The 12,540-nt window shown below is 54.5% G+C and overlaps 6 protein-coding genes across 6 annotated transcripts; 2 read left to right on the top strand and 4 right to left on the bottom strand.

The window, feature by feature from the left end:
* Positions 1-1,285: 1,285 nt before the first annotated feature.
* J4E88_001628 (uncharacterized protein) lies at positions 1,286-2,574 on the bottom strand (the record flags this gene model as incomplete). Its single annotated transcript, XM_049395297.1, has 4 exons — positions 1,286-1,601; positions 1,666-1,865; positions 1,919-2,240; positions 2,570-2,574. 4 exons carry the CDS (start codon positions 2,572-2,574, stop codon positions 1,286-1,288), a joined length of 843 nt encoding a protein of 280 aa, XP_049259161.1.
* A 1,197-nt stretch (positions 2,575-3,771) lies between these two features.
* Positions 3,772-5,532, bottom strand: J4E88_001627 (uncharacterized protein; the record flags this gene model as incomplete). The annotated part of the gene is made up of 1 exon (XM_049395296.1): positions 3,772-5,532. The coding sequence occupies one exon, from the start codon at positions 5,530-5,532 to the stop codon at positions 3,772-3,774; it is 1,761 nt and encodes a 586-aa protein (XP_049259160.1).
* Positions 5,533-5,981: 449 nt separating this feature from the next.
* J4E88_001626 (uncharacterized protein) lies at positions 5,982-6,905 on the bottom strand (the record flags this gene model as incomplete). The annotated part of the gene is made up of 1 exon (XM_049395295.1): positions 5,982-6,905. The coding sequence occupies one exon, from the start codon at positions 6,903-6,905 to the stop codon at positions 5,982-5,984; it is 924 nt and encodes a 307-aa protein (XP_049259159.1).
* Positions 6,906-7,771: 866 nt separating this feature from the next.
* On the top strand, positions 7,772-10,023 carry J4E88_001625 (uncharacterized protein; the record flags this gene model as incomplete). The annotated part of the gene is made up of 3 exons (XM_049395294.1): positions 7,772-7,796; positions 7,847-7,916; positions 7,989-10,023. 3 exons carry the CDS (start codon positions 7,772-7,774, stop codon positions 10,021-10,023), a joined length of 2,130 nt encoding a protein of 709 aa, XP_049259158.1.
* Positions 10,024-10,264: 241 nt separating this feature from the next.
* Positions 10,265-10,835, bottom strand: J4E88_001624 (uncharacterized protein; the record flags this gene model as incomplete). Its single annotated transcript, XM_049395293.1, has 3 exons — positions 10,265-10,345; positions 10,400-10,675; positions 10,731-10,835. 3 exons carry the CDS (start codon positions 10,833-10,835, stop codon positions 10,265-10,267), a joined length of 462 nt encoding a protein of 153 aa, XP_049259157.1.
* A 601-nt stretch (positions 10,836-11,436) lies between these two features.
* On the top strand, positions 11,437-12,463 carry J4E88_001623 (uncharacterized protein; the record flags this gene model as incomplete). Its single annotated transcript, XM_049395292.1, has 3 exons — positions 11,437-11,783; positions 11,843-12,302; positions 12,353-12,463. The coding sequence occupies 3 exons, from the start codon at positions 11,437-11,439 to the stop codon at positions 12,461-12,463; spliced, it is 918 nt and encodes a 305-aa protein (XP_049259156.1).
* Positions 12,464-12,540: the final 77 nt, after the last annotated feature.

The following is a 12,540-nucleotide window of genomic DNA, read 5'->3' as shown; positions in this document are numbered from 1 at the left end:
TGGTCTTGGCCCAACGGTCATCTGTGCTTCCCACGACAAACACTCTTCCGCTGAAGAAGGCGCAGTGTCATAGCGCTGATGGGAACTGCTGATCATTAGATGAAGCCTCCGTAACCCCATGCGCGTGGTGGACAAGAGAGTACAGAGGTCCGTGAAGTGGTTGTAAGCGAATTGCAGCACAAGCGAGTCCGTTGACCTGCGGAGAACGGGATAATGAGCTCCAATGGTGCCTCTCATATTGCTCGCTTCCACTAACGCAAGCTCCATGGATGAAATAAGCTTGAGGGATTCGGCAGGCCTGTCGCACAAGAACGCGAAAGCGGTCGGTATGCTGAGGCTTTCCGTAAAGCTGAAGATATTCTGTCCATAAAAGACCTTTCTAGCTTCGTGATAGATCTGCCGGCATGTTTGCAACAACCGAATTTCGATGTGGTTGGACGACGTGTCCGATGGAATTGCAAGTTGATAAGTCATTCGGATGTTCGTAGGCCCATCCCTCGAGTCGTACTCCGCGGAGGTCAGACCAATGTCGAAGCGAGGTGTCAGCCAGATCCGTCGGTGGGCGCGTAGACGTCTCAACGGGTAAGCTTTCTCGAGACCACGGGTACTGCGGCAAGCCGGGGCTTCCAATAGGACAGCTGCGCTTTGAACAGGAATCACATCGCATACGAGGACGTATCCATAAATAAGATCTCGAAGCTCCCGCGGAAGTTTAAGAAGTCGCGAAGACATGGTGGCACAGATCAGGGGTTCACTGCGCAGCCGTTGAGGATAAAGGCGTGTCAAGTCGATTAGGGGAGATGTGATGACGCCGTTCGTTCCGAGAAAGGCTAGATCAATTGATCGCGCACCTGGACAGGGGCCGAGGTCGGACTATCCCCCGCCCCTCTCCTCACGCGCCATACGACCACCTTACACAAGAAAGAAACTGAACAGGTGCACTGGCGTCTATAGTAAGGTAATAGCTGAAGTAAACAAGACCTGAAGGCAGTGTAGACTTCAAAGAGATGCGTGTTGAAATCTCCCTTTGCACGAAGCTCATTCTCTGTCAGCTCTAGTGCCCTTCTATCAATACCAGATGACGAGTCTAGACTAGGTTCATGTTCACAGAAGAAAAGGTTAAGGAGTGAAGACATAGCTAAGGATGTGACAGTCAAATTGGCTATAAGCTGTATATACAAGAATCTTATCGATCGTCACTTCAGTTTTCCCTCCACTCTGTCACCACCATTCCCAGCCTTGCGATACTCGTTTGCTTCCTGGTCTCCACCAAGTGTTAAGCACTTTACAAGTTGGCAGCAATGAAGCTACGGAGAGTAGCCTGGCCAATGTTGGCATACACACCAGGGGCGTTGGGGGCAGCGCAGCCATCACCCCAAGAAACGGCACCGAGGAGGACCTTGGTGGACTTGTTGACGATAGGACCGCCGGAGTCACCCTGGCAAGAGTCCTTTCCACCCTGGGAGAGACCGGCGCAGAACATCTGGGCGGTAACAGCCGAGGTGCCGTAAGAAGACTGGCAGGAGCTGCGAGAGACGACAGGAACATCAACCTTGAGGAGGTTGACGGGGAGCGACTGGCCGCCGGAAGAGGTAGTACCCCTAATTTGAAAGTTAGCTATGTGTTTCGGACAGATTCTGAACAGATAAGAATGACAAAACTTACCAGCCAGCAACGGTGAGGGTGGTTCCAGCAGCAGGGTCGGATCCGGACGCGGGGAGCGTAGCGTACGAGACTGTGGAGCTGGTAGGGATGGAGGTGGCCAGCTTCATGATGGCGACATCACCGTTGTAGGTGCTCGCTACGTAGCCAGGGTTGACCTTGATGGAGGAAACACGGGCAACAACACCGCCGGAGGTACGGCTCTGGATTCAACTTGTCAGCCTAAACAAATCTCATGGCCAAGGTGGAAACTTACGTTGGAACCAGCGCGAACTGTGAGGCTGGAGGCAGTCTGGCCAACAGCGCAGTGAGCAGCTGTGAGGATGGTGTTGGCGTTCAGAAGGGTGCCACCGCAGAAGTGGGAGCCGGAGCGCTGGAGGGAGACGATGAAGGGGAATTCACCCGCGCTAGCGGTTGTTCCACCGACAATGTCCTCCTGGCTGCCGTTGTCCCAGTCGGGGATCTCAGTAGGATCCTGAGGGATGGCGGCGGAGAGCACCACCGCTGGGATGGCGAGGACGGTGAGGAGATCTTTGATCTGCATCTTGAAGGAGGTTGGCCGGAAAGCTGGAGTGGGACTGGAGCTGGAAGCGAAAGACTGCTGGTTCTCTGATGAGGACTGGCCTGAGAATGAGAGGAAGACAGCCTCCTATTTGTACTCGACTGGTCACTCTCTAGTCTTGCGACTTCGATGTGGTGGTATACACCAACCTTGCCACATTGTTGTCGTGTGGTCCAGGTATGCTACTGGTCCCAAGACCGCTAGAACAGGGGATATTCGATGCTCCTTCTGCATGTAGAAGGAGAAAAGCAGTGTACGGCGGTGATTGGTACTGTTGCAGTTATAAGTTCCTTCTACAGCCTAGCATCCTTCATGCAGCCATCCGTCGATGTGGTGCTTATCTACTGCATGACTATCGATACCCCGGAGATCCCGTGCTCGTCGCCAAACGGGAAGCTGTTTTGGCACACTATCGTACAACTGGTTCTGCATAGTAGTGTCTCCGGCCCTAGGGGATATTGTGGTGAGTTCGGCCGGTAGTGGCTGGTTTCACGTGCCAACGTCGGTGAACGCCATGTGCCATCGAGATAGAGGGAAAAGAAATCTGGGAAACATAGGCGGAAGGCCAGTCAGCTGCTGCTGTGGCAGTACAAATCTCCAGCCTCTAGGCTGAGACTACGCCGGTGCCGGTGCCGGGTGATCTTCCTGATGGCGTTACATGGATGAAGATCCTAGGTGAAGAGCTACATAGCAACTATAATTGGCTCATTAGGTGGGAGATCGATGATTGCGATAAGATCTAGCTGATGAGCATTTGCGACCACAAATGACGAGTGGCCTGCAGCGTCCGGCGGTCTCCCCCATGGACTCGCTGCCAAGCCTTACCAAGCTTCCGTTTATATTGCAGTCGTGGGCGCGATATGCGAGATAGCAAATGGTTGGTGTGGGAGCATCGTCTCCCTGTGAGGTTTGTCTCGAAGAGGCAGTTACTGGTGAGGGTGGGGCTTGGCATGCGGCCCGGCCCCTGCTCATTCCCTCCGAAACACTCCGCCCTACCTGCTGCGATCGCCACAACACCTGAATCATCTCGTATGGACGCGGACTTCGCGACCTAATCAGACGGAAGAGACCTGTTAACAGTAGGTGGCAAGAACTTTGCCCCCACTGCGTCATTTATCATGGACAGGTATGAGCGAGGTGTGTCCGCCCTTGTCTGCGAGGAGTACAGGTTGGTGAAATCTGGAGCAAGCACCGCACCTCTCGCGCCCTCTTGAAACGATACCTTGCAAACTCACAAAGCCTATACTTCCTTCAATACCGTATATACGTACAGTGATGTCTGCCTAGGTGATAAACGGATGATGTTCTGCGTGCTGCAAGGTACCTAGGTAGTGCTTCGCCGCGCGATAGGTGGAACTGCCACGAATTAATTCAGGCACATGCATAGCACAGCTGTAGGATCTCTCAAGACCTCCTGGCTTCGCATTGAATCCATACGCTAATTGCATGTCCGACTAATGTACACATCAAACCGTTCTTTGTTTACCACAACTCATCCCAGCCACTCATTGCTGTCTTCTAACCTTTAACCCGTGCATCGATAAGACCTACTGTTTCAGAGAGCCCTTCTTAGTCTTCATCCTTACTTCGGCATCTTCCAGCAGCCCGCGATAGTCCTCCGGGCCATAGCTACTCACGCACTCCCTCACACCTCCACCCTTCCTCCGCTCCTGCATACCCAGATCTCCGAGCAGCGTGTCAAGGTAAGGCATCGTATCAAAGACAAGATCGGGTAGTGTATGCCCATAACTCATTGCGCCGCGGAGAACACAGTACTGCGTGTTCCGATATGTTTCCTCAAGTGCCTTGGTTGATGAAGAGGGCAGAGATAGGGTACCGTCGAAATAGGCGGTGATCCAGAGACTTTGTATGTATGCGCACGGGAAGGTAAAAAGACAATGGGCTGCACCAGCGAAGGCGATGTTGCGCTCTTCCATGGCTTTTGGTGGGACCATGAAGCGGTGTAAGCGGTACGGTTGGGCGTTTGAAGAAGGCTGTTCAGCGTAACGAAGGGAGGGATCGGGGTGATGTATACGGCTCGTATCCCTCTCTTTCAGGTAAGGGTACTCGGTGTACAGAGTTTCCTTTGACTTTCGTATAAGCTCTGTCTCTTCCGGCGTGAGTGCAAGTGTACTAGGTAAGCCCAATTCCTTCTCCAGCTCTTGAGGTTCGAAGCGGAAGGTGTATCCCTTTTGCCAGCCTGTTGCACAAACGACTGCATCAGCCTCTAACACCTTCCCTGACTTGAGTACAACCTGTCGCTCTCCGTACAGGCTTTCAATGTCGTCAACGATCACTTTGACTTTTCCGTCTTTGACCAACTCGAAAAAGCTATCCGGATAATTGTGAATCGATAACGCATTGCCGACTTCGAAAGCACCTCTCCAAGGCCGCAACTTCTTCGTCTCAGGGTGTTTGTCCAACCCGTTTAGCGCGATCGCATCTTCTCCAAGTATGTTCCAGAAAGCACTCACTATCTTCCTGCCGAGCCACGTGCGATGGAAAAAGGAGCGCAGCCAGCCTTCAATGCCTGTCGTGGTTGCCCAAGGGCAAGGAGACATGAAGCCAAATAAACGTGTATGTACCAATTTCTCCAGCCACAATCCCAATGGTGTGACATGACTAGGGGTCATCCATACCGGGCCGTTGCCATCAGGACGAATGAGTAAGGTCACTGTAGCTGATGGTTGGCTAGCGCATGCGTACGCTACATCCCATGCTGACTTTCCAGATCCAACAATGACGGTATGCTTGCTTGGTTTCGCAATGACTTGGTGATGTTCCGGGAAGTCTGCAGCATGGATGACCAATGATCTGAAGTTTGTCGATGCTTGGTAATCCGGTAATAGTGGCTTGTTCGTGGTACCAACTGCAATGACCAGTTTCTTCACTTTGATCTGGGTGCCCTTCTTATTCAACGGGGATGCCGCGCAATGCAAAACCCATCCATCCCCATCTTCATCCCTCTCGATGATCTCAACAGTTGTTCGCCCTCTAACGAATTGCTCTACATTGGCCCATTTCATGAAAGCACAAAGGTAGTCGAACATCTTCGCGGCAGGAATGTGTTCTCCCCTTTTCACCATGAACTTTTCTTCATCCATGGGGAAGTCAGGGTGTTCGTACATGCCCCACAGATTGTTGGTCCGGAGACCGGGAAACACACGATTCGGTGCCCATGGTCCGCCAATGGATGGCGCAGAGTCGAGAATGAGTATTTTGGCTGAAGGATGTAGGCGGTGGTATGTGTGAGCAGTTGTGAGGCCGTAGATGCCTGCACCTATGATCACGAGATCTGCTTCTTCCATTGTACGGACGGACGTGAGGAGCCGCTCGGGGGTTGGAGGAACTTGCGCACGGTTATGTGTAGATGTATGAACAGAGCTATACGTGTCGAGAGTAGAAGAACTGCGGCAGGTACAGTGGACACCATCCGTTCTATTGGTTCCGACAGCGTGAGATGGAGCAACGGGAGGCCCTATGATTTCGATGCGGTAAAACAAGCGAGATCTGTATCATCCTTGTCATTCTTGCAGTAGCATCTACCAGAGGTACGATTGCGATAACTGGAAAGCTTGTCGGACACAAGATCTTGTTGGAAGCCCTAACACTGGCCATTCACATGTTAGGGTTGTGTTCATGCTACAGTCGTGATCTTTTCCGAACCGCTGCATCCTCATCAACGCTTGCATTAAAATATGGTATCGGGTCAAATTAGGGGGGTAGTCATCAGAAGCGAGAAAATAGAGCAGGAGCATCATAGCTTAGCCTTTACAGAGCCAACCCCAGCCTTAACTTGCACAGCTCCAGCCGAATCGGTATCCACCATTACCACAACCCCCTCGGAAGCGGTTTGGTCTGGCTTCAGCACGATTTCCTGACAGTCTTCGTTGCCTACTTCATTCGCAAACTGTACGACCACAAAGTCGATCGGCCGATCTCCGATCACGATCATCGGCGCATGCCATGTCCCAGCCCCGTATGTCACTGCTTGACTGCCGTTTGCAACGAAGGCGCGAAGGTTCTTGAGGTCTGGCAGGCCAGGTCCCTTGGGTCGCGTTGACGGGTGCAGCCGTGAGAACTGGCTCTGGGTAGGCACAGTCTCGTTCGAGTACGGGCTCGGCCTCGCGCGCGCGAAGATGTCCATGACACTCCTTTTCCGTTCGATGTGGGGTGTAGGATATGGCGGCGCTCTGCCTGTGTGCCTTCTCGATGCGCTTGCCGGCAGTGTTGGAGCCACTATGACAAGATACTGTGTGTGCCTTTCCTGCTGCGACAGGCCCATGGGTATGAATGTCTGCGTGGTGAACGGATGTCTTTCGAGAATGGTCACGTCCAATAGCTGCCTCTGGAAGTCCCCACATCCTTCCTCGTCTTCATCTAGGTCCAGGTCTCCCCACGAGCTGGGCATGCTCATGCTCGGCTCGTGCGGCCGGAGGTTGCGCGGCGAGCAAACAAACATGTTCATTACTGCCTTGGCAGGTTTCTTGCTCGGCGCAAGGCTGTACAAGTTGGACATGTGTGTGACATCGAGGTATTTGGTGGCCGAGCCCTGATTGGCGGCGACGGCGTCCGGCGGTGGTATGCGTTGCGGGATGGGCAGCTTCGCGGACGGTGATGTGGTCGGGTTCTCGATGACAGCACCGAACTGCGCAAAGGCAGTTGGGGTCAGAAGCTCCATTGGGATGCGAATCGAAGGGGCGGGCATCGAGGTCGGCATCTTTGCGGCACGGCGTCCAAAGGGACGTGGACGGAAGCTACGATGGGTCTGTGGAGTTGGGGGAGCTCGGGAGCTTATGGCGCTACCGAGGCGATAACGATAGACATGGAGTTCGCCGTTGGTATGTCGCGAACGATTGACTCTGCGCAATGCTTGTGCAAAGTGCGCGATCCTCTACGTATCTAGACAGATGGAGGGAGTACGAAATGATGTATCAGTCGCTGACACTCGAGACGAAGCCGACGAAGCATGCTCGATTCGCGGCTCTGGCTAGGGAAAGGCCGCAGATCATTGAATCTCGAATCCTTCTGTGCAGGCGGCACAAGATCGGTCTAGACTCGGTGACGTCGATGCAGTCAGAAAATGTATTCAGAAGAGGAGTTTCGAGCGCCAATGCGTGCACAGCCGCGCCCATTCACTCTTCCGTCTCCAGCATGTGCTGGCGAGGCTGATGTCACAGTCCCAACGCCAGCGGCCCGCATTTTCCCCGAGCACTAGCGCGCGTGCCCACGGATTTCTTTCTCGACGGCCGCCATCGCCTTCACTACGCTGTCACACGGTCACCCTTCAATTCCCTGACGCGTGTTCCTCCTTCCCTCCACGATCCACCCGTTGCCGCTGCGTGCGCCCAAAGTCTGCCCTTGGCCTATAAAGTCCCGGAACTACGTCACACTCGAATCCATACCCACACCCCCGACGTGTTCCTGTCTTAGCCTTACTCATCGCCAACCCACAAAACCGAGCTCAGCAGTGAGCCAGACTTCGCGACCACCAGCACCTTGCCCCACGCCCACTTGTACAACTTCCTGTGACTTTTACTAGTTATCATGGCTGTTCCCACACAGTTGGCTTGTACGCACCCTCCGCACAGTCGGGGTGAGACACGCTAACAAGACTCGCAGACCGCTCCGCCAAGGGCATCGGGATCTTCAACGCTGCTCCAGTGTATGAGGCTCTTCCAGGATTCGTACGGTAAGTGTCTAGACTACGCCACAAGTCCTCGCGCACATCCGCGTCCAGTTCTGACGCTGACTTGCACAACAGACCCGAAGGCAACCTTCGCTGCTGCTGCTACTCGCCCGATAGCAAGTACTTCGCATGGGCAACACCTGAACAGGTTTCGGTGATCGACGCCTCAGTCGGCAACGTCATTACCATACTCCCCACACCGAACGTTTACGAGCTCGGCTTCTCCCCGCTCGGCACATACCTCATCACATGGCAGCGCCCATCCAAGGACGAAGACGGCAACGCGGCGAAGAACCTCCGGGTCTGGAAGACGCTCTCCGACGAAGCTGAAGATGACGGATCACGGGCAGTCATCGGCGAATACGTTCAGAAGAACCAGAGTGGCTGGAACTTGCAGTACACGTCCGACGAGAAGTACTGTGCGCGCGTTGTAACAAACGAGGTGCAGTTCTTCCAGTCGAGCGATTTGCGCAACCCTTGGAACAAGCTCCGCGTGGAGGGAGTGACCGACATGGCGCTCGCCCCAGGCAAGAACCATTCAGTTGCCGTTTTTGTTCCGGAGCGCAAGGGTATGCCCGCTGCTGTAAAGGTCTTCCAGGTCCCTCAGTTCAGCCAGCCGGTATCCCAGAAGACTTTCTTCAAGGGCGACAAGGTCCAGCTGAAGTGGAACGATCTCGGTACCAGCTTGATTGTCCTAGCCCAAACTGAGGTCGACAAGACGAACAAGAGCTACTACGGCGAGACCAACATGTACATTCTCAGCGCCAACGGCACCTTCGATTCGCGCATCCAGCTAGACAAGGAGGGTCCTATTCACGACGTCTCCTGGTCGCCAAACTCGAAGGAGTTCGGTGTCACCTATGGCTACATGCCTGCAAAGACTACCATCTTCAACCAGCGCGCGGTCGCACAACACAGTTTCGACCTAGGCCCACGCAACACTATCCTTTTCAGTCCCCACGGTCGCTTCGTCATCGTCGCCGGTTTTGGTAATCTAGCTGGAGATATGGACATCTACGATCTTGAGAAGAACTTCGCCAAGGTCTGCCACGTCAAGACCTCCAACTCGACCTATTGCGCGTGGAGTCCGGATGGGCAGCATATTCTTACGGCTACTACTAGCCCGCGTCTCCGTGTTGACAACGGTGTTCGCATCTACCATGTCAGCGGAGGCCTCATGTACAACGAGGACATGGCCGAACTCTACCACGTCGTTTGGCGCCCTCAGCCAACCTCGATGTACCCTCTGACCGACCCCTTGACCAACGTACCGGCACCGCATCCGTCTGCGCTCGCCTACCTCAGCACCCAGAAGACACCGTCCAAGCCTGCGGGTGCCTACCGTCCCCCCGGAGCGCGCGGAACCGCTACACCCCTACACTTTAAGCGTGAAGATGAAGGAGGCGCAGCTTATGCCAACACCGGTATCTCTTCCACGAACGTTGGCTTCGCCAATGGATTTGGCAAGCCGCGTCGCCGTGAGGTACCAGGAGCAGAAGCTGCTGAGACCCTTCCACCGGGCGCTGCTCCCGGCGGCGGTGTTAGTCTTACCGGCGCTCAAGATGGCGATGGAGAGCTCTCGAAGGCGGCTTTGAAGAACAAGAAGAAGCGAGAGGCCAAGAAGGCTCGCGAGGCCGCTGACAAGGCTGCTGGACTCGGCGCTGACGGTGCCAATGCACCCAACGGAGCTGGACGTAGCCCAGAACGTCGCCAGCGCAGTCGCAGCAAGAGTGGATATGAGCAGCAAGGACGAAGCGCCAGCCAGCACCGCAACTTTGGCAACAGCCCAAACCGTCAAGCCCGCCCGGACGGTAACCAGCGCCAGAACCCTGCGCAGCAGCGTCAGCAGGCTCCAGCTCAGGCTCAGGCCCCTCCCCCGATCCAGACCGAGAGCCAGGGTCCTCCCCCTGACCTCACCGTCACCAGCCCTGGTGACGGCGGCAACCCTCAGGACAAGAAGATCAGGGGCTTGCTGAAGAAGATGCGCGCCATCGATGAGCTGAAGATGCGTCAAGCCGGCGGAGAGAAACTAGAGGACACCCAGGTCAAGAAGATCAGCACCGAGAAGCAGATCAAGAAGGAACTAGACGCCTTGGGCTATAGCGGTTAGAAAACACTATAGATGCATGTGAGTCCCTCGAGGCCTAAGCATCACAACATGTAGTACGTTAGGAGATGAACAACTGAGTCATGTATTGTTCTCTGCATTCATTCATGATCTCGTGATTAGGCTATGACCCTGCATGATAGTACCCTAATGTCCAGGTACCTTCCTCCACGCTGGGCCGTCATTCATGGACATATCATGAAGGTCGGACTGAAGGATCGGTAGGCACATCTACGTGTTGCTTCTAGTGGGAGGCATGTCCGCCCTGTGTGCCTAGCTCGGAAGCGAGTTCACTGCCTTTTTTGAAAGTGCCGTCAGGGTTGCGCTGCGTGGAATATGTTAGCTACGAACTCATCGACCGTACTTTAGGACAACTTACGCCGCTCTCGTTGCTGGAAGTCTGAGCACTAGAGTCGTTGGAAGAACCGTGGGATGCGTGGCCGCCCTCAGCACCAAGCTTGCTGGCGACCTCTGAGCCCTTGGTGAAGGTGCCATCTGGGTTACGGCCTGGCTCGCTGCTGTTGGACGTGGAGTCTGTAGCACCGTGGGAAGCATGACCACCTTGAGCGCCTAGCTCCTTTGCGAGGTCTGAGCCCTTGGTGAAGGTACCGTCAGGGTTACGGTCAGCATTGCCGCTGCTGCCGGTGGATGTGGACTTGACAAAAGGTCAGTCACTGCACATTAGAGTGAGGGTATCCGGCACAACTTACTTCGCTGTTGCCAGAGCCGTGAGAGGCATGACCACCCTTGGCGGCAATCTCACTGAGCTTGTCCTTGGGGAGGTTGGCGAAGTTGGAAGGGTTGGAAGAAGCCATGATTGATGATTGTGTTTGACAGAGGTCTGATTGAGTGTTGTAGTTTGAGAAGATGGGTCAGATTGGTTGTAAGATGAGAGAAGAAGCAAAGTCGAAGTAGGTCTGTTTATATCCCCTCACCTGTACGCGCTCCTGTTTGCTTCCCCTAGGCAACACGTCACAAATGCGGGCAGCACGCCTGCATGCGAGCCTGCATCAGGCTTCAGTCTCCACCTCGAGGCATGTTAGTGTCGATCAAACGTCCGCTCACGTCTGATTTGCCGGAAAAACGGTCATCTTGATGGGGAAGCCACTGCGCCTGCTTGCATCCTTGTGCCATGTTGCGGACTGTGTCAGGGCAGGGTGTGATGTCATGTCACGTGATTTGGACGCGTCGCGCGTACTCACGTGTTGCTGTGCCACGCGGCGGCCAATCAACGTGCTCGGGCGGAAATGACAAGTCGTGTCCGACGTCACGTCCCTGACGCGAATCTCTGGGGCTGGGAGCATGCTTGCTATCGTCGCGATACTCTTACGACTCGTCATAGTTTCCTTGCTATTATCTTCGTTGCTCCACGCATCTCCGCTTTCCCCATATTCTACATCGATTGACAGTGCCACCATGAGCCTAAAGCGTAAAGCAGCGGCAGCGGCCACGGACGCGTCCAAGAAGCCCAAGCAGAACGGCAGCATTACCGCCTTCTTTGGCGCCCCGAAACCTAACCCCAATGCGCCGCCCAAACAATCTGCTGCAGCTGCAAAGTTCGATAGAGACGCATGGATTGCCAAACTCACAGACGAGCAGAAAGAGCTGCTACAACTTGAGCTCGACACGCTACACGAGAGCTGGCTGCCGCATGTCAAGGATGTGCTGCTGACACCCCAATTCCTCGAATTGAAGAGGTTCCTGAAGAAGGAGCTGGATAGTGGGAAGACTGTATACCCGCCGATGAAGGATGTATACTCCTGGTGCGATCTCCCACATTTTCCGGGTGCCAGCTTGAGAATTAAAGACTAATACTGGTCAGGTCGCGACACACACCCCTCAACACCGTCAAGGTCGTCATCACTGGCCAAGATCCATACCACGGCCCCAACCAAGCCCACGGCCTCTGCTTCTCCATCCGTCCACCGAACCCTGCGCCTCCTTCGCTCATGAACATCTACAAGGCCCTCGAGAAGGAGTACCCAGACTACAAGCGACCCCCGAACAAGGGTGGTCTTCTGACTCCATGGGCCGAGCGTGGTGTCCTGCTCATCAACACCTGCTTAACCGTCCGTCGCAGTGAAGCAAACTCACACTCGGGCAAGGGCTGGGAGCTGCTTATGCAGAAGGTCATTGATACTGTGGCCAAGGTGCGGACAAATGGTGTCGTCTTTCTGGCCTGGGGCAGTCCGGCGCAGCAGAGGACTAAGGGCATTCCGGTTGACAAGCATCTTGTGCTGAAGAGCGTACATCCTAGCCCGCTGAGTGCGGCGCGAGGCTTCGTAAGTAGCGCCGTCCGACATATCATGATTCAAGCGCTAACGATGTGTAGTTTGACAACGGCCACTTTAGAAAGTGCAACGAATGGCTGGAGCAGCGTTATGGCAAAGATGGTGGCATTGATTGGGACTTGAATGTTGATGCTGAGAAGACTGAGTTGTAGTCGTATATTGTTCCAGTCTAGCCTTCCAGAGTGCCGAAGGCTACAATGAGAAGCTGAAGTTACTAGGTGCTGACCGT

This window comes from Alternaria novae-zelandiae, assembly GCF_023758075.1.
Source record: "Alternaria novae-zelandiae strain BMP 2774 chromosome Unknown scaffold_2, whole genome shotgun sequence".
Taxonomy (NCBI): domain Eukaryota; kingdom Fungi; phylum Ascomycota; class Dothideomycetes; order Pleosporales; family Pleosporaceae; genus Alternaria; species Alternaria novae-zelandiae.
This window is presented reverse-complemented; position numbering and strand designations above follow the sequence as displayed.